The sequence below is a fragment of the Stigmatopora nigra genome, unplaced genomic scaffold, assembly GCF_051989575.1.
Source record: "Stigmatopora nigra isolate UIUO_SnigA unplaced genomic scaffold, RoL_Snig_1.1 HiC_scaffold_24, whole genome shotgun sequence".
NCBI classification, from domain to species: Eukaryota; Metazoa; Chordata; class Actinopteri; order Syngnathiformes; family Syngnathidae; genus Stigmatopora; species Stigmatopora nigra.
In genome coordinates, this window is record NW_027551603.1 from 5,899 (window position 1) to 27,982 (window position 22,084).

The 22,084-nt window shown below is 38.6% G+C and overlaps 2 protein-coding genes across 2 annotated transcripts in view; both read left to right on the forward strand.

The window, feature by feature from the left end:
• The first annotated feature begins 897 nt into the window (after positions 1-897).
• On the forward strand, positions 898-8,400 carry lyrm2 (LYR motif containing 2). Its single transcript, XM_077710200.1, has 3 exons — positions 898-1,054; positions 4,501-4,641; positions 8,087-8,400. Exons 1-3 carry the CDS (start codon positions 1,010-1,012, stop codon positions 8,165-8,167), a joined length of 267 nt encoding a protein of 88 aa, XP_077566326.1. The 5' UTR covers positions 898-1,009; the 3' UTR covers positions 8,168-8,400.
• A 3,225-nt stretch (positions 8,401-11,625) lies between these two features.
• The window catches only part of cfap206 (cilia and flagella associated protein 206), a 40,850-nt gene continuing 30,391 nt past the window's right edge, over positions 11,626-22,084 (forward strand). Inside the window, exons 1-2 of the mRNA XM_077710199.1 lie at positions 11,626-11,771; positions 14,531-14,621. Coding sequence (XP_077566325.1) covers positions 14,537-14,621 — 85 coding nt within the window. The 5' untranslated portion in view covers positions 11,626-11,771; positions 14,531-14,536. The remainder of the gene's footprint in view (positions 11,772-14,530; positions 14,622-22,084) is intronic.

The following is a 22,084-nucleotide window of genomic DNA, read 5'->3' on the forward strand; positions in this document are numbered from 1 at the left end:
AACACCTTTTACTTTTCAACGACACACTCAATTTATTAATTATCAATGTATTACTTTTATTAACACATCTTCAATATCTCCCAGGCCATTTGGCAGATTAACACCCAATTTGCAGAAAACATAGGTAATTACTTAGGGTTTAACAAACACCTTTTGTTTTTTCAATAACAAATTGCATTTATCAATCCTTAATGTATTACTTTTATTCGCACCTATATTGTTGAATAGCTCCCAAACAATTTGTATTGACAAATTGACACCAGATTTACAGAAAAAAAATAGGTGATTAGCTTTTGTTCATCGAACACTTTTTACTTTTTCAACATCACACTCAATGTATTAATTATTAATGTATTATGGTTATTAGCACATATTTTGTTCAATAGCTCTCAAGCCATTTGACGTATTGACACAAAATTTACAGGAAAAAATAGGTAATTACCTTCGGTTAAATGGTCACCTTTTAGTTTTTCAACAAATTAATCCATTTATTATTCATTTATTACTGTTATTAGCACCTAATTTCTTCAATAGCTCCCAAACTATTTGATATACTGACACCAGATTTACAGATGGATAGGTAATTGCCTTCTGTTTAACGAAAATTATTTTTTTACTGTTATTAGCACATAATATCCTCAATAGCTCTAAAGCCATTTGACGCATTGACATCAAATTTACAGAAAATTTAGTTAATCACCTAGTAAGTCTCATTGAAACTTTTCAAAACAGTGTTTGGAATTCACGACAGCAGTACATTAAGTACTGTAAGTGGCTCTCCCTTGATTTTGGAGAATACATCTATCACTATGAATATGTAATGTCTATTAAATGAGCCTGCTCGATCAGGCGGGCGTTTGAATCTCCCGCGAAACAGTGATTCGCCGACACGTGATGAAGTAAGAGGTCCCCTTATTGAAATGGTCACGTGATGTCTGTTGCTCGGACGTAGGGCTCCGCATACTGTTTTGAGCATAACATCTCTTGTTTGTCAAGCTCCGACACAGTGATGGCATCTTCAAGGATACCGCCAACTGCACTTACTTTGAAACAGGTAAATGCTGTGCACACATAAACGATTTTGAATGTGGTACATACGTTTCTATTTATAGTCCACGTGTACTCTTAATATAATTAGATGAAAACAAAGCAACCCAATAAATTAATACATAGCACCTCTTCCATTTTAAACTGCGGACGTTAGCGCTTTCGTGTCTCCCGGCTAGCCCGGGAAGGACGTGGGGTCCTCCCGGAAGAGCTGGATGAATTGGCTGGGGAGAGGGAAGTCTGGGCTACGCCGCTGAAGCTGCTACCCCCACGACCCAACTTCGGATAAAGCGGAAGAGATGTAAACACACAAGCACACAACCCATCTAACATGGCAGCGACTACTCGCGTTGTCAGGCTGTAGATAAATGGATCGAAAACTATCTTTCAAAAAAGAAAAAAAATCTTCCACCACTGTGAATGGCTGGGACGGAAGTGGGTGGGGGAACAGTTATTGACTACTTCTGCAATGCCATAACGTCTTGCGACTTGAGAGGTAACGAGAATGTTAACAATAGAGGATTACAACCTGTATAACGTGAGACGCTGTCCTGAACAAAATAGGTGCTTATAATAGTACAGTGAACCCTCGCTACTTCGCGTTCCACTTATTGCTGCCTGCAGAGCTTCGCGGATTTTTTTCAGGAAAAAAAATAAATAAATTTTAAAGATATTAAATTAAAATTATAAATTACATCGTCCTACAGGGTGTGGAAACAAAATATTCAATTAGAATTAGTAATTTCATCATTTTATAAATTCTAAAACACAAAAAATGCACGTATGCGCAAAGCATCATGGGGGATCACGGCCGCGTCACTTCCGCATCACGGCGTTTCACTTCCGCATCATGGGCATAAACGCAAGCTGATTGGCCAGCTGAATGCTCACTGAATATACTCGACTCCCCATTGGCCCATTCACCACGGATACCCATTCTCAGTCCACGCCTATCTCGTGCTATACAGTACGCTTGTCGCCAATTTAAGCGTAAGTTTTGTGAAGCCCTTCGTGATGCCTCCCAAACACTCTCCATGCACTGGTTATTTGGATCCGTGATTGTAGGGCGAAGCAAATCAACCTGGACGGAAACTTAATCCGAAGTAAGGCTAAATCTTTGTTTGATGCCATGGTGCATGCGAGTGGTGAGATGACCAAGTCGGCAAGTGAGGAGGAAGAGGAGCCTCCTGCCGCCGACGACGCTAACGACGCTGACGAAGGTGGCCTTACTTTACATAATTTGCAGGACCTCTTTAATACAGCCAAAGATCTCCAAAGAAAGGCCAAAGAAATGGACGATAACATGGTGAGGGCAGTCGAGTTCAGCAATCGCATCGATGAGGTCATGGCTGTTTACAAGCGCATCCTCACCGACCAAAAAAACAACGTTCCCAACTCCCCATAACAATGTTTCTTACGCGCCAAAGAACTGCGGGAGATCCATCCGGACTACTAGTACGTATGATGTTTTTGAATTGCTGCTATGATGTTTTTGAACTTCTGAGTTTTCTGAATAAAAGTTTACATATGTTACATTTGCAGTGATTTTTTTGTATGCACTAACACAGGGGTGGCCAACCAGTCAGAGACCAAGAGCCACATTTTTTACTGTGTTACCTCAAAGAGCCACATCACACACATACCTTTGCTCAGCCAGATTTATTGTAAATGTCACACACCAGCATAGTAATGACATAAATTGACTCCTACAGTACTAACAGCACAGGCCAGTCATTATCAACAATGAACATTGTGTGCACTGTCTCACACAGACAAACTCTCAGTTCAACCAAGTCCACAAACAAAAATATAATCATTTACAATAGCGTTTTTCTTTTACTGTGCATGTTACTTAGTGGGACTTCTGTCATAAAATCAGAGCCTATTTTTGCGCAACATTCGCTCCTTGTGAGCTGTCATTTATTATGAATGGCTTTTAACTAGCGCGCCCACCACGTGGGTGTACACCTCGCTCTCCTATTGGCTGCTCCCGGCTGAGCACTCTCGCCTTGGTCTGCCTCGCAGAGGGTGTGGCTTTTTCAGCCGACGCTCGATCTTTGGGATACTTTTTGTGTGCGCGATGCCGTTCATTGTCGCTTCTGGTTCACGGGAGCTGTCCCACTCTGTTAAAAACGTTTACTCAAATGACCTTGCTCCTACTGGGAAACTTTGCGGTATTTTCATCCCAAGCACATGCGCATTGGACGAAAATACCGTATTGAACTCAAGCGAAGCGCACACGCAAATAAAAATAAAACACAAATACTAACTTTGATATGGACGTAAGAGCCGCATGAAACCGGGCAAAGAGCCCCATGCGGCTCGGGAGCCGCGGGTTGGCCACCCCTGCACTAACATAACACCTGCATTCTAATGTGGAATAAAACACCTGAATGAACAGCATAATAGCCTGGTGGGGGTGTCCCGGTCCCCATTAACCGCGATAAGCGACGGAACACTGTAATGAATTCATAATCCCGAAGATATGAAAAGCTGCCTCAATTCTGACTTTTTGGGTAATATAAGTTGAAACATCTACAAAACCGTCAAACCCCTCATTTTCTGTATTATATAGCGTTCGACAAAGTGGGCGTGTTTGCCGTTCAACATGCTATGCTCCATTTCAATGTCAGCCAGAGTGGTTGCTGGGGTATTCTGTTTAATATGTTACTGCTTCAATTAAAACACCATCTGTAAATTTGCTTTGTCTTCTTTTTAATAAGTATATTTTACTTATTGCCTTTTGTTTTAATGTCAAAGTTCTAGGCTAAAAGTATACTAAGACTTTTATTTGTTTGATAAAAATGACTATCTAAAGTAGTTGTAGTAGATATTAGATATTAAACTCTTGCGAATATAATTTTGAGATTTGGTTTCAACAGTACTTAAATATTAACCTCTCTCTCTCATTAATCAACAGTAAATATTTAGATATTAAACTCTTGTTGAGAGCTGTTTTCAACAGTACTTACTCTCTGTCACCATTTGACTGGCGACCAAAAGACCGGGGACCAAACGTCCGGGCGACCAAACGTCCGGGCGACCAAACGTCCGGGCGACCAAACGTCCGGGCGACCAAACGTCCGGGCGACCAAACGTCCGGGCGACCACACATCCGGCGACCAAACGTCCGAGTACCTTGCAACACACTGCAAGATATCTCACTATTTTTAACTCTGAGCATGTCAAGTCCCTCTTTTGACACAATTTGCCAAAGGAAAGGAGATTATCCTAATAATTATGCACTCCTCATAAGATGTTGATGTCAGTAGACCACACCCCTTTTCATTAGAGATGCACATCACTAGATATGCTAAATTGTAAGTGGGCTTTCGAGCTTATCTAGCTTGGAGTAAGACAACGTGCATAATAAAGACGATGATTTGGTCAAAATACTATTTTGTTTTATAATTCTGCACCCGCTGTAAATCAACTTCCTTGCCCTTTGCACAGTTTTTACAGAGAAAGAACATTTTGGGACTATACAGAAATATATTGAGGACAATACGGCACGTGCCGGATACGACAGACAGGAAGTATCTCAGAGACTGGGCAAGAAATGAATTTAGAAGGAACCAGAATGCCACTGATCAGGTGAATATTGTTTTCTTTTTGTTAACTTTTTATTTGTGAAATAGCATCTTCTTTGCTATTTGATGTCACATTGAATGTATTAGTCATATACTTGCTACTCTGCAAATACAAAAGATGTGAATATGGGCAAACAGCAAACACGGGAGTGCAGGTGGACAAACGGAAGGTTTTAACAACAAAAAGGCAATTTATATAATAAAACCTTCTATCAAAATCCAGGGAAAAGCAGCACACCAGACCATCTCTAACAGAAGTTGGAAAACACTGAAATAAACAAAATCTGAAAAAGAATTAAAATCTAATTAAGATTGTGATTTTATTTGTAAAAAAAAAAACAGTCACTGTAGGATGTTTTTGCCATATTGCCAACCTCATCACCTGGTGAATTTTTTTTCAATTTTTAACATTGCAAACACCCCCAAAAATCGCTGTCAGTTTTTTTCTCAACATTTTCAGCCTTTATTTCCACAATGCTTCAAGAGTGGATGCAATCCCTTTTGAATTAGCTATGCTGTTTAGTGCTGAAGCTAACAAATAGAAGGGTTGACTTTTTATTCTAACTCTAGCCAAGACGTATGTTGCATTTTTGGGTGTAACAATTCAATGAGGTATTGTTATAGGTTTCCAAAATACTAATGTTGAAAATTAGGTACAATTGAATCTAGTTCCAGGTCGGGTAGCTCGGCGGATGAGCGGTTAGCACGTTGAATTCCCAGATCTGCGGTCCTGGGTTCGAAGCCATGTCAGTCCACCTGTGTGGAGTTTGGTGCTCGGATGTTTGGTCGCCGGACGTTTGATCGCCGGTCTTTTGGTCGCCGGTCAAATGGTGACATAGTACTGTTGAAATCGGCTCTCAAAATTATATTCATGAGAGAGTTTAATATCTAAGAGTGAGTTTAATATCTAAGAGAGAGTTCAATATCTAAGAGAGAGTTTAATATCTAAGAGAGAGTTTAATATCTAAGAGAGAGTTTAATATCTAAGAGAGAGTTTAATATCTAAGAGAGAGTTTAATATCTAAGAGAGAGTTTAATTTCTAAGAGAGAGTTTAATATATAAGCACTTTTTAGTATCTAAGTTTTGTTGAAAACAGTAGATATTTAGATATTAAACTCATGAATATCATTTTCAGAGCTGGTTTGAACAGTACTTAAATATTAAACAGTACTTAAATATTAAACAGTACTTAAATATTAAACAGTACTTAGATATTAAACAGTACTTAGATATTAAACAGTACTTAGATATTAAACAGTACTTAGATATTAAACAGTACTTAGATTTTAAACAGTACTTAGATATTAAACAGTACTTAGATATTAAACAGTACTTAGATATTAAACAGTACTGAGATATTAAACAGTACTTAGATATTAAACAGTACTTAGATTTTAAACAGTACTTAGATATTAAACAGTACTTAATGTTAAACAGTACTTAGATATTAAACAGTACTTAGATATTAAACAGTACTTAGATATTAAACAGTACTTAGATATTAACCAGTACTCAGATATTAAACAGTACTAAGATATTAAACAGTACTTAGATATTAAACAGTACTTAGATATTAAACAGTACTTAGATATTAAACAGTACTTAGATATTAAACAGTACTTAATGTTAAACAGTACTTAGATATTAAACAGTACTGAGATATTAAACAGTACTTAGATATTAAACAGTACTTAGATTTTAAACAGTACTTAGATATTAAACAGTACTTAGATATTAAACAGTACTTAATGTTAAACAGTACTTAATGTTAAACAGTACTTAGATATTAAACAGTACTTAGATATTAAACAGTACTTAGATATTAAACAGTACTAAGATATTAAACAGTACTTAGATATTAAACAGTACTTAGATATTAAACAGTACTTAGATATTAAACAGTACTTAATGTTAAACAGTACTTAGATATTAAACAGTACTGAACGTATTCCTCTCGTATTGCCTAGCGAGCTCAGTAACACCTACCCCACTCATTTTTCAATTATTTCGCGTTTCGTGTCCATTGTCAATGCCTTTTCTTTGCACAACACTGCCGATCCATAGTAATATTGTTTACCGATAAATGTACCCAACTCGGGCGAAAAAGCTGGCGGGTGGGGAAATGCAAAGTCCGCCCAGCTGTCGTAGAATTATTTTCTACACGAAAGAGATGCAAAAGGACAGTGCCATCCCCACCTGGCTAGGTCGCATCACAAAATTTTGATCATATCTCGGTGAATTATTCGATCGAAATTTTCGTCGTATGTTGAGGCGGTCGTATCACAAGGTTCGACTGTATAATTTTGAGAGCTGGTTTCAACAGTAAACTCTGTCACCAAAACACCGGCAACCAAAATACCGGCGACCAAAAGGGACCAAAACACCGGCGACCAAAAGAGACCGAAAGACCGGCAACCGAAAGGCCGGCAACCGAAAGACCGGCGACCAAACGTCCGGTCACGGTGGAGTCTGCATATTCTCCCCGGGCCTGTGTGGGTACTCCAGTTTCCTCTATCCAGTGTTGCCTGGTTATCTGAAGGTGGGTTTGCCCATCTGTGCCCCTTCTCATGGTTTCCTATTTCCCCCTGTCAGGGATTTTGGATTTTTTTTTGCAGCTCTTTTGGGGGTTCTGATCAGTGGATGCGCTAATTGTCAGCTGTGGGCATTTGTTGTGATCAAGGGCTACGTCAATAAATATGACTTTACTTGTCAGCCTATTAATGGATTTAGTATTCTGATTTAGTTATATTGCAATTTCCATTTAACCAATTTAATCAATAGTACAAATAAGAAGGGCATGAGTGGGCATTTGCTTAATCGCTCATTCTCTAGCCGAAATCTGGGTAAAAGATAGTGAAGGATTCATTTGAAGACATTAGAAAGTTCAGCACCATAAAAAGACTTGTTGTACAGAACTCTGCCCAGCGTGCATTATCATCAGCAAAACTGCCGATAACCACAGCGTCTATCTTTATTTAATTCGGGTAGTTGTTTGTCACAATTCTGCCTCTGTTTCCATGGCCATTTGGACGTATATACGATTGAGCAATAAATGGACTTTCACTCTACAGTTAGCTGAAAAAATATTTAAAACTATTTAGTAATGAGTAAAAAATTGTAAATGAAAAGTTTCATTATTTCTGGTAGTTTGTCCCCTTGGTACTGGTCACTTAAAGTGGGTGGAACTGTTCGGCTGTTTCAATTACATGCCTTCAAAATAAAGTTGATCATTTTTGTTTCATTTGATATGTTGTTATTAAATGCCTATTTAATAACGATAAAAGTTCTTACAAAATTTGTATTGTGTGGAATGGCGGTTTAAAATTCAGGCATTTTTGTAGCACGATGCAAACTAACAAAAAAACTGCATTGTCCTGCGTTAAAATCATATTTATCTTTAAGGATGCAACATTACTAACAAATGTTTTTCCTTGAATTATTCCTTCAGGATGCCATTCGTATGATGATCACACAAGCACACAATCATCTGGAGGAGCTGCAAAGATCTCTTGCATTGGCTGGCAACTAAACTTCCAACTGAATGAACAACTGAAAGCATGGTTTAGAAAAGTGACTGATGTTGCATCAAGGATTCATAAAGGCTATTTAAAATATACTCTGGACAAAGGACGGGACAATCTGATCAGTACTTTATTCTACAGACTGCTTCATGTTTTGCTGGCTTCAACATTTCAATGAACAATTACATAAATAAAGGCACATATAATAAAAAATGTTTTGATTCATTACACTAAATTTTACTTCCATATTCATATCAGTTTATATATATATATATATATATATATATATATATATATATATATATATATATATATATATATATATATATATATATATATATATATATACATATATACATATATATATATATATATATATATATATATATATATATATATATATATATATATATATATATATATATATATATACATATATATATATACATATATATATATATATATATATATATATATATATATATATATATATATATATATATATATATATATATATATATATAGATCTATATATATATATATATATATATTTTTTTTTTGATATTACATTTGAAGTTGAGGTTTTCTGTGTCTATGCTACCTGGTTGGAATCGTAAAATAGTGATGCACATTCATGCATAAGTAAATGTTAGTAAATGAAAACAGAGGTGCAATATGATGTCCAAAAATTTGAAACTACTTAGCTTGGTTAGGGTTAAAAGGTTCTGGAGCCTATCCCAGCTGACTTTGGGCAAAAGTCAGATGACACCTTTGACTGGGCTTCAATTTTTAGAAATATTCAATCAACCAAAGTACTGCCGATCAGTGGGATGAAGCATGAGTTTTTTGTTACAGGGGTTCATTATGCTGTTGTCCTAAAAGCAAAGTGGTAATGTAGCATGTGGGTTAGGTGCATAGTTCTGCCCCTCAGAGTAATTTCATGCTCCCAAGCACCTAACGGCTTAATTTGTACCAATACACAATGTTGGAATCAAAGGTTGTTTATAAAGTGATTACTGGAACTAAGCCTTCATCAAAACACAGTGGCAACAATGTGCAAAATGCTGAGAATTAAACAAGATTCCAGTGATGTTCTTTTTTGGTTTTCACTGCTCTGTTCGAACATCTCAACACATATGGTGACAATTAAAATTAAAGCAAAATTAGCGGGCTGATTAAATTCACCTATAAATATAGGTGTGCATTGTGTGAAACAGAACTATGAAAGATTTAACTAATTCCAGTTCCATCCTTATTTATTGATCGAGGTTTAGCTACGTAACATGCATACAGCAAGTAGTTGACTGGCACCGTATTTTCTCGCATATAAGCCAAATCAATTTGATGCAAAGTTTACATTTAAGCATAAAATACACTCTTATAATTTTAATGGTAAAGATCCAATTTCTCAGTTAAGGCAGTCTTTATTTAACTTTGATTGCGTGCACGGATTTCTATGCAAGAGGCAATACTCTCCTTAAATTCCAAAAAAATTGTTTGGACTCCGTTGTGGCCCAAAAAAAATATTGCCTTCATAACAGCGCTTTCATTTCCTGGGGCTGTCACGCAACAGAGACCACAGACAGCTTCAATGAAACCAACAAAATCCCTGTGGATTTGAATTAAAGTGTTCAACCCCCTGGGAGAGGACACAGCAACAAACCTAAATGCAGGAATTCTTCACTAGAAGCTGAGAGTGAAAGCGGATACTATAAGCTTTCAAGTAAGGATTCAATAAGAAGACTTTATCAAAATAACATATGGCACGAAATTACGTACACTACATACCTTTTACCCGTGGTACTTTACTAACCCATGGTACTTTTATTATGCAAAAGCTGGCTGGTGTATATGGGCTTGTTTTTATTCCCAAGTCATCTGCTCAGGGTATGATGCGATATATCCATCACGGCAGAATGCCAATGAGTCTGAAATTATCACTTATTTGGGCCTTTTTGCCGTCCTTGGAGAAGGACTACCAATTTGGTCATACACAGAGGTAGGTATGATGACAATTAGGCTTTTGTGGACTCAATGACGATGACAAAGCCTGTGACCTTTTATTATTAGTAGTAATTAATAGGTTAATGATGCATTGGGCCTGTCTGTAATTTGCATGACAGCCATCGTTGAAAAAAAATAATTCATTAATTTTCCATACCACGCATCTTCGCAAGGGTTTCTGGAGCCTATCCCAGCTGATTCCGGAAAAATGGCAGACTAGACCCCAGACAGGTGGCCAGTCAGCCATAGAGCAGACAGCGAGACAAACAACCATTTTCACTAACAATCACACCGCGACCTGTGGGAATTGAGCCCGCTCCTTCCCGCACTAGGCAATTGAACCATTACAACATGAGGTTGCTGATGAAATGTTTTTAATTTTTTGTTGCTCTGCTGATTTCTAGAGAAAGGGCTGCCAGAAAATACCTAAAAAAAACCTTACACAGAAGAGAAACCCACGGCCTTAGCCTCTCCCAGTCAAAATGGAGTGGACATCTAATGCTGTTTGTAGCTAATGGGCAAATGATAACACAAATCATGGATGCTTGGTTCCACTATTTGAATGCTTCTTATGACAGTGCCATAAGACTATCATAATCATAAACCTCCCTGTTTCATTCATTAATTTTTACTACTGTTTATTTTTACGAGGTCGCGGGATGTTGGAGCCTAACCTCTCAATTATAGGCTGTAGGCATGGAACGCACTGAATTTGTTGCTACCCAATCGCTGGGCACTAGAAGACGAATAACCATTCAGGGTCACAATCAGCTGCTGCCCTCTGGCAGACGCTACAGGTCATGGACAAACAGACTCGGGGACAGTTTTTTTCCCAGAGCCATCAGGGCTCTGAACTTGCATTAGCACGACTCACAGGTGGGATTACCTGTGCAATAACTTGTGCAATAACTTTGGGGTGTGCAATAACAATGTGTAATACTTTAGCATGTGCAATATTTTAGAATATTCCAAGTTTCTTTTTTATTGCCCGAATGTGACTTTTTTAAATTACTTATTCATGTTTTTATAGGGAAACACGCACTTGTGGAGTGGCACCATTCATTTCATTATACACAGATAATGACAATAGAAGCTTTTGGCTTGACATATGGATAATTTAAGAGTATTCAGAGTCATCAGTTATGAATATTATTGAATGATTATGATGTTATTAAGTGTCATTAAGTATCACTTTTGATACAACGTTGACATTGTTTCTCATATCTTTGGGTTTGGACACTTAATGTCATCTATCATATGCATTCATTGGTGTTCATGACAGGAGTCTTGTCATGATTACAACACTGAAGCATTCAATTTAAACAAAGTTTGAAGTTCCAATGTTATTGACTGCAACATAGGATGCTTTTTGCTCTAAAAATCTTGCACCACAGGAGGCATTTACCTCCCACTCTCTACTTGAGGGGGGCGGGAAAGTTTGCTGATGTGTGTATACGTCTCCATGACGACTGCTAAATCGTGTCGTTAGCTGACGAGGGGTTTATCTACCCTCCACGTCGGAATGTTAGGGGTGGAGGGCAAATTAAATATAAGAGGGTGAAAACAAGATTGCACCAATAACCTAAGGCGGCAACACTATCCACAAAGGTAACATCGATTACGCATAAATTGACAACATTAGTGCATGCACCCATACGTACACTTTAATAATACTTTTATATGGTTTACTGGTTTAACATCATGTCAGTGAGCCTTTTAAGACTAAAATCGACCGATGTCTCTGCTTGAGATGATTAATTCATAATGTAAAAGGCAGTGGCTCCTTAGCCGGTAACCAGTCAAGTAGTCCCAGGGGCTATTTAGCCGGTAACCGGTCAAATAGCCTATATGGCCCCATATAGGTAACCGGTAACCTGTAAAATAGCCTATATGGGGCCATATAGGCTATTTGACCGGTTACCAGCTAAATAGCCCCTGGGACTATTTGACTGGTTACGGGCTAAGGAGCCACTGCCTTTTACATTATGAATTAACCTTCCCAAGCAGACACATCGGCCGATTTTAGTCTTAAAAGGCTCACTGACATGACTGATGTTAAACCAGTCGGTAAGACAATGTCAAACTAGCCGCCCTAACTTCAGTAGATCATGGTGCTCAAGCAAGCGGACATTCGTGTTCTAGTGGCCAAATGAGCTGACGCTAAAAGCCCGCCGCGTACTCTAAGGATTACTGTACACCAGTGGCGGCCCGTGCATTTTCTTGTAGCGCCCTCAACGGCTAAATTCAACCTCCTCGCAGCATTTAATGATTAAATACACATGCTGTAGATTTTCAGACATTACAAGCAGACCGGGGGATGATTTTCCCGGGAAAAGACAGCAATGAACGTCAATACAAGCGGACCGGGGGATGATTTTCCCGGGAAAAGACAGCAATGAACGTCAATGGCGTACCAGCAAACATTGCCCGAAATTGGTTAAAATCATGCCGAAAACAGCACTTATTGATTAAATACAAATACTGGAGCTTTTAAGACATCAGTATCATTTCCCCGGAAAAAGAGCGATGAACGTCAATACGTCCATATACGTCCATACGCAAAATTGCAAAAATTTCACTAAAATGGGGTGAAATCCACTTCCTAGCAGCATTTATAGATTAAACACAAATACTGGAGCTTTTCAGACATTACAACTGGGCCAGTGGGGTGATTTCCTCGGGAAAAGACAGCGATGACGTCAATGGCGAAATGGCAAAAATTGCACCAAAATGGGGTAAAATCCACTTTTTAGCAGAATTTAGTGATTAAATACAAACACTTGAGCTTGTATACAAATACTGGAGCTTTTCAGATATCAGAACTTGGCCCACAAATGAAATATTATTTAGGAATATAGCCATATTTTACTCTCCAAAAATCCTTTTTAACTGTCCACAATATCCATCCTCCTTTTCTTTCTTCTTTTATATCGCCATTGAAGCTAATGCTAAAAGTCGAGCCTGTCCTGTAGTATTTTTGTCATAGTCCTTGAAAATGGCTTTAAATCAACACAACAATATATTTGCTTGTGCAGCTCGCTCCAGATACAGTTTGGTAGCGTTGGCCCGCCTACTCTATCACTAACCAATCATAGCTGGTGAAAGCAATGACGTATCCCTACGCCTGCGAGAAGGCATTGTGGTGTTGCCAACTCGAAATCTGATTGACAGATATTTCTTGGGCCAGAAGAGAAGGCCTCGAAGGTCCTGACGGCCCGCCACTGGTACTGAGTAATGTCACATTTTAGTATTGCAGATCAAAATGACAAGATAGGTATTTGTTACTTTGTAAGTGGTGAATTAGAACAAATAAAATATGTTTTTTTCACTGTGATATCCTGTTGTTGGTGTTTTTTTTTCAAAGGGTGGGTGATAGATTTACCAATTAGTATTTCCAAGTTCAACTTTCAATAATGGAGGCATCTGAGGTCATATCCATTTATTCTTGCAAGAAAAGATAATAACAATTAGCCCCAGTTCTCAAAACTATTGAAGGTCTGTCGAATCTTCCCAAGAGAGAGACAGGAGAGAGAGAGAGAGTTGATAGAATGAGTTGATGCGGACCGTCTTGAGAGAAGAGCTTGTTGTTGAACCATAGTCTCGTGAAGTCCAGGTGTGAAGGAGAAGTGACCTACAAAAGCGTTTTGGTTAACTTTGGAGCGAGCACTTCTTTTGCAAGAGATGTATTAAAATGCAAAGCGTTCATATATGTAATGTTTAATATACAAAATAAGGCAAAGCGTTCTTCATTGCAAGCACATATATATATATATATATATATATATATATATATATATATATATATATATATATATATATATATATATATATATATATATATATATATATATATATATATATATATATATATATATATATATATATATATATATATATATATATATATATATATATATATATAATGAATATATTACAATCAAATCTATAATAATGATAAGCCTAACGGTGGGAATGGATTAAATTGTACTTAGTTATTTTCTATGGGAAAAATTGATTTGAGATACGAGTAAGTTGACATACGAGCTCGTATCCGCAACGCATTAAGCTCATATCTCAAGGTATTACTCTACTTCCTAATGTTAGTAACACACGTGACACATTCTTAGGGTACTTTATACAAACTAATAGCTGGAAGGTTACATATATATTTTTCAATTATTCATATTAGAAAGGTTTTGCTTTGCCTTTGAGACACTATTTAATTTAAATTTTCTCAGCAAAAATATCAATTTAATCCATTCTGATTGTGATGAATTGCTTTTGTTATTGAATCACAAGACATGCTTGACTTTTATTGAACCTAAAATTTATATACACTTTGTAATGTTTTTTTTTTTTTTTTACAGCTGTTTATGGAGGCAGCCACGACCGCATACAGTCCTTCCCCTGACACCATCAAAATGCAATTATATTTTGATTCGAGTTATACTTCTAAACGTAAGTTAAGAAGAAGTTTCATATGTTGCGTGATTGTTCTCATCTCATTCTCTGAATCGCTTTATCTGACTTCGGGCCAGAGGCGGGGTACTCCCTAAATTGATGGCCAGTCAATCGCAGGGCACGAGGCACTCAACTATTCACGCTCACTCTCATACCTTGGGGCAATATAAAGTGTCCAATGAGCCTACCATGCATGTCTTTGGAATGTGGGAGGAAACCGAAGGCCCGGGGAGAACATGCAAACTCCACACAGATGGACATGACCTGGATTTCAACCCAGGACCCCAGTGTGAGGCCGATGCGCTAACCACTGCCGGGTCGCCCTTGCATGATTGTTCTTATCTTAAATGTAGTTGACAAGGTAAAAGACCCAGTAACCTCACAGAACTAAGTCTTATAAATTTGTCACAAAATTTGCTACGTCCAACCTCAGCAGCAAGCCCATCTGATAGGCTCACCAATAGATACGATAAGGAAGACATTGGACGCATATCCAGCTTTATCTTGCAAGAGAGAATTGATCCTGACTCGCCTTCATCCTAGATCATTCTAAGGAATCGAATCCTCTCCTGCTCATTTAATTACATAAGAGTCAAAACAATTATGGTCATCTATTCAAAACAATTAAGACCATCTATTCAAAACAATTAAGGCCAGAAATCCAAACAATTAAGGCCGGAAATCTAAACAATTGCATAAGAGGTAAACCAAGAAAGCATCTATTCAAAACTATTGCGTGTCTTTTCAGAGGCCGAACGGTATCGTCAAAACAATTAAGAGTCCTTCAGTGTGTGCTTGCAACTATGTGAGAAGTCGAGGTTACAAAACAATTTAGGAGTCCTCCCGGATCCGTGTGCGAGGTCGAGGTTTGAAAACAATTTTGATAAGTACAGCTGGATAGAGGAGTGACCTCCCGTTGTAAATCAGGAGCGTTATTCTTGCGAAAGAGGCCTTGTTAACTTGTTAGTATTAGCCATCAAGAAGACATGACTGAGAGAATGAATGCCCTCACAGAAAATGAGAAGCAGATTTTGGCTGTTATAGCCTGTGGTCTAAAACTATAATGATAAATTGATTAGCAACTAAATTCACTTTATTTATTTTTAATAACACGTGTAAAATGTTTTTTGTCACACTTCTCCCCTTTGCTTTTGCATATTGTAGCTCTACCTGAATCAATTGTCATAGATTTTTACACCTATTTAAAGATAGGATCCTGTCAAGAGTAATAAAAATGACTGGGCATACAGAAAACCTCCCTGAGAATACTGAGACCATTGTGAGCAACATCATAAGTGCTCGCTCTGGGCATTGCAGTATCACACCTGCTATAAGCAGGTGCACGTATATTAATGTCAAGTTTGTCAATTTGACATTTTGTGTTAGCATAAGAAAAGATGACGCAAACTCTCTTGCTCTGGCGAGGGAAGAAATTCAGCGCTGTTCTGCTTCTCTTTCTTCTTCCAAATCCCTGAGCGTCTTTTTTATTGTGAAAGAAAATATTAGATTAGAACTTTATTTCATCCCGCATTTGGGAAATTTCTTGGTTGCCGTAGCAAGAGAGAAACAAGACACACAAGACATTGTAGACCATTTTAATACACTGGAGCCACACACAGGAAGTTCACAAGGTGGGGACCTTCTGCAGACTGAGACTGAGGTCACCAAATTGTCCCTGAGTAGTCTGGAGGTTTTAAAGATCCATCTTGCCTAGATCCCCCTAAGATGTCCTTTAACCTAATCAGCAGCAGCGGAGAGTTTGTGTTTTGTACAAAGTCTCCATATCAGAACATCTTGTTTCCTTTAAACATTCTCAGTCTTTTTGGCCTAAACAATCTTCAAATCCCATCATTTGCCGGAATCGCTTCTCCACGATCCAAGATCGCCTACCAGAATGTTCATCTCCCTTCTCCAGCCTCTGTAGTTGTTAGAAGTCACCCAGAGTTTGTTGTCATCACAAAAAGTTCAGAGCAAGCAAAAGGATACTGTATGTGTACTTCAGCTCTATTTCTCGTTGGCAGGTGGTCGTGCGTTATTAAATTGTGAGAACATTTGTGTGCATCATTTCTGGCATATTTTGCAGAGAAGACAAAAGCAAACAACCCTCAATAGGTTCCTTTTAGTTGCAGCTGAAAGTGAGGGTGGAGGCGGGGCTAATAGAGACAACGGAAGAAGAAAGGTATAAAAATGTAAAACAAAATTACAATTAATTTTATTAGGGTTCGTTTAAACTTATTTTTTAACTTTTCTGTATCGTAATTCAAGCTCATTTAAATGTGTTAAATATGTTATGTTACGAGGGCGTTGTCGTGCAAAAAGTCTCCCGGCCGCGAAATCCGTCAAATTTTATTACTATTAAAAATAACCGTTAATTATTTGTCACTCTGTTAATAGATGGTGAATTAGAACAAATAAAAATTCATTTCCATTCCAATATTGTGTTTTGTGGTGTTTTCAGAGGGTTGGAACAAGTTCATTTGTTTTTAGTTAATTTCTATGGGAAACATTTATTTGAGGTACGTGTAAATCGACACACGAGCTTAGTCCCGAAACGCATTAAGCTCATATCTCAAGGTACCACTGAATATGGTAGCAAATGTATGATAACACTGATAAATGATACATATGATCAATGTTCCCTCTAATCTGCGCGCCTGCGCAATTGCGCACTACCCTTTTCTCTGCGCAGCAGCAATGATGGCGCGCAGTAAATAAAATCCAAACTTTTAATTTTTTAAAATTATTTTATTTTTATTTATTCATTTATTTATTATGTATATATATATCTTACCCCTTTCCCGATGATGGCGCCATTTACGCGGCAGCCAGTGGTAGTAGCTCTGTCTACTCTTATGTTTATCGTGTTTTACAGCATGTTTTACATAAAAAAATAGAGGGAACATTGACATGCACCTGCTTAAGGCAGGTGTGATACTGGTGTGCCCATAGCGAGCAATGATGATGTCGCTCACACTGGTAATCAGTGCACTCAGGGAGGTTGTCTTTCTGCCCAGAAACGAAAAATTAGAGATGAAGATAATAAACTCAACACTTACCCATAAATTATGTAGTCATAATGAATTTTAATGATTAATATCCATACATAAAACATCTTGATACATTTCACTAGAGTATTCACAAATCTAATTCAAATGTTACCTTATTTTTCACATCTGTCCTTCACAATTCTCATTTAAATACTTCTAGAGAACGCGTTACTTGAGATAGTCAAGATTCAACGTAGATAGCCGAGTAAATATAGAGCCTCCATCGGAAAACTCGCTTATAACTTAAGCTTTGTTGCATGTTTTGCAGAAGAGATCTTTCTCACCCAATTTCACCCTTTATTCTTCTATTTCAGAGGTGGCCAGCTCCGGTCCTCGAGAGCTATCCGGTCTGTTTACCATATCTCCCTCCATCATCACATTTGAATCAAATAATCGAGATCAGTATCAAACTTCTGGACAGCTTGCTGATGAGTTGATCATTTGATTCAGGTATGGTAGAGGACATATGGAAAACAGACCAAATCCCGCCTGTCGAGGACCGGAGTTTCGCACCGCTGTTTTATTTGCACATACTCCGACTGTCACTCCATCTTAAAAGAACCGCATTTCTTTTTATTTTGGCTTGTTGAGAGGCCTTGTCACAGCCCCTGTTGTAATGGTTGGCAGCAGCTCCACTGAACTGTTAGCTATATGCTAAACTGGTAACCTAACACATGCACCTACTTGTTACTAACGCAGGCAATCAATGTCATTAACATTTACACATGCATGCCGCGGAAAAGAAACACCTGAGTGACGTGAACCGCACCATATCATTGACTGTACATACACAGTGTGTCAGGTCCGCGCTGAGCATTCAATAGTCGAACACAAATAAGCACACTAAAGCAGATGTAATGAGGTTTTTAACCGGTTCTGCAGAAGGGGGAGCACAGAACAAGACGAAAAAGATTGTTCAATCTTCCTGCTCTCCCAAGGTGGTCTCCACGAAACAATATCACGTGACAGAAATAGGCGGTGACACAAACGTAGGTGGTGAGGCGCACGCCTTAACACTTAGTTGTTGTTACTGTTAAATTCCTGTAGACGGCATCTCTGTAAAATTCTGTTCTAGTTTTGAAAGAATCTGAAAGAATACATTTCATATTTCAGTGTTAGTCACAATCTTATCCATAAATACAATTTTTCGTTGTTTGTCAGTGACAGGCTACCATTCTGAGTTGTGTTGCAAACTGGAAAAGAAATATTGTAACGTGTTTATTCTTTTTACAATTCAGTTTGGATTTTATTTTGTGCGCTGCATGTTTGCTGTGCATGGAGAACATGAGAGTAGTGCCCTAACCCTAAATTGCGCACGCGCGCAGCTTAGAGGGAAAATTGCCCCCAACTACTTAAGTTGTTCCCCAAAAAACATTTACGTTCCGTTGCCATCATCGTACTTAAAAACATAACAAGAGTACTGGGGCCAGCAAATGGGCCATTCCTCAATAGAATAGATTAGTTTTTATTGGTTTTATCCTCGAATAAAAAGTTGAAGGTTGGTCACGAGTCCAAAAAACACAAGATTTTACCACACAACTTCAAACTGGAAATTGAGAGACCTTAACACTTCCCTCGTGACTTAGAAAAGTAGAGGCACATGGATGCGTATTGGGCCTACTTTACATAGGATCTACTGAATGTGTTACGACCAGCTCGGTCGTGGAACGTAGTTGGGCCCAAATGCAGGGAAGCAATCAAGGTGGCAAGGACGTGGAGCGCTCTAACAAAGCTTTGAATAAAATTTGGCAGGAGTGTAAATAACCTCTTCCATGGCATGCTTTATTAACGTTAGTTAGAAGAAGCATTTGGACATTAGAGGGTTTTTGAAGAAGCTAACGCTGTGAACTGAGAAGGCGCAGCAAGAGATAGTCGCAGAGACATCTGTAAATGATAGATGGACTCACCTACCAGTACCGATGTGGTCTTGAACAGTAAGGTGTTACCTTAGAAGTTACAGCTAAAATTAGTTTTGCTATGTCATGTAACATGAAGCAGCGCCAGTTCCGGCACTGGTAATAATTTACTGTTAGAATACAATTCTGATTCTTCATTGGCCATGTATATCTCTCATCTCTCTCATATCATCTTCTCCTGCTTTATTCGAAGTCAGGTCATGAGGGCAGCCACTTTAGCAGGGAGGCCCAGACTTCCCTCTCCCCAGCCACTTTATCCAACTCTTACTGGAGTATCCAAAGGCGTTCCCCGGCCAGCCGGGAGACATATTCTCCCCATTGTTGGGTCGGGTGGCCCTGTGGCCTCATATCAGTGGGACGTGCCTGGAACACCTCACTGAGGGAGGCGTCCAGGGGGCATCCTTATCAGATGCCCGAGCCAACTCATCTGGCTCTTCTCGATCCTACCCCAAGCCCCTCCCGGATGACCAAACTTCTCACCTTATCTGTAAGATCTGGTTCAACTCCATCTTCACCAAGACAGACCGATATAGAGTCCGGATCACTGCAGATGTCACATCGGTCCGTCTATCGATCTTCCGCTCCATTCTTCCCTCACTCGTGAGCAAGACCCCAAAATAATTAAACTGCTCCACTAAATATTAAAAAGAGGACAAAGCAAATTCACAGATGTTGTTTTTATTGAAGCAATAAAACTTACAAATTCTAGCAGTAAAACTTACACATTCTGTACAAAATTACAAATAAAAACTTTTACAAATTCTGTACAAAAATTATAAATACAAACTTACAGATTATGTACAAAGGGAATTCACAGACGTTCCCATCACTGCTCCAGAGCTACCCAATACTAAGAATCGATCATAGTTTACTACACCAGCTTATACATGCATTACATCTGGATTTTCTATGAAAACTAAGAAAATAAAAAAATCGAGCGATGTCTGACGCGATCGGTGTTTCGAAACATTACGTTTGCTTTTAATAACCTTTTCAGTTAAAAGCTTGCTATGGACAGATATATTCAAGGGAGGAGTCAAAAGAGGCCCGGTGTGCAACTGAGAAATTTAAGAGAACTCAGAAAATTGATTAAATTTGCATGTGGTATAAAATTTGTAAGTCTTTCATTATTCATTTTTGTATTGTATGTTGATTGCCACAAATATTTTGGCATGATTGCATTCACACAAATTTTATGTAACAAAGTTCTCAATAATCATTAATGCGTTCTTTACAAAACTTTTAAAAAAAAATAAGTGATAAAATTATCAAAAAACGACTTCGAAATTAGATCGAAAAACAAAATCTGAAAATTATTTTTACCCTTTCTGAAATACGATTTTCGGTGTTTGGCGGCTTTGCTTTTGTCAAATCTGGAATCGCTGTTACAAAATCCCACGGAAACAACTTTGATCCTGACGATGAGATGGAACACAGCATTGTTGGCTGAACTTTTTACGCCGGATACAGAAGATTTTGACAGATTTGTAGATGTTTGAATACTATGACTTATATTTTCGTGATTACAAATTACGTCAATAAAGCAAAATCAAAGTTCAATTTTGATCCTGTTGCTCTGCTGCTCGGTCGGGGCACGGCCATCTTATCTAGGTTGAGGCGCCAACCGCTCGCTCAACCGGGCTGCCATTATTCAATTTGAAAAAAACAAATAAGTCTACACTGAATGAGAACTTGATGCTTTCTAATTACAGAAATTACAATTTTCTTACCAGAAGTTGAAGATGCTTCTAATGTCAAAACCTCTCAATTCTTTCGATGGTTCATATTAGTCTAATGGTTTTCACTTTCGAACCGAAAATAAAACGAAAAAATTCAAAGTGGAATTTTGTTTTATTTCAAAATCAAGGCAAGTCGCGTCTGGCCAGTCAGAGCACGTTTAACTAGGTTTAGACGGCAGCGCCCTAGGTAAGATGACCACGTTGGGGGGCCACAAGTATGCCCCCACCCGCTCAGCGCCTCTCACCGTGAGAAACTCCAGAGTAGAATTGTCCAACCACACTCGAGAGGTGTGGTACCATAACCCAAGCTGTGCCTAGAGGTGACCCTGACTACGTCAAGGCGGAACTTATCAACCTCACGCACTAGCTTGGGCTCTTTCCCGACCAGAGAGGTCACATTCTGCGTCCTAAGAGCCAGTTTGTGCAGCTGGGGATTGGACCGACAAGGATTCCTCCTTTGGCTGCCGCCCCATCTGTCGACGCGCCCGAACTCTCACAGGTGGTGAGCCCATGTGAAGGGGAATCCACGTCGTCTCTTCGGCCTGGCTCTTTGGGTGTAGGCCTGGCCACCAGGCGGTCGCCATTGCGCTCCAACTCCAGGCCTGGCTCCAGACTGCGGCCCCAGTTACCAGCGTCCAGGCGAGGAAAGACGTCGTTCAAGGGTCTTACTCATCATAATAGGTCTTCTGAGTCATTCTTGTCTGGTCCCTCACCTCAGGCCAATTTGCTATGGGTGACCGATGCTACTAGGGGCACAA

Coding starts and splice junctions, on each gene's coding strand:
- lyrm2 (XM_077710200.1), top strand. CDS start 1,010: ATGGCATCTTCAAGGATACCGCCAACTGCACTTACTTTGAAACAG. Junction 1,055..4,500: donor CTGCACTTACTTTGAAACAG/GTAAATGCTGTG, acceptor CCCTTTGCACAG/TTTTTACAGAGAAAGAACAT. Junction 4,642..8,086: donor ACCAGAATGCCACTGATCAG/GTGAATATTGTT, acceptor TTATTCCTTCAG/GATGCCATTCGTATGATGAT.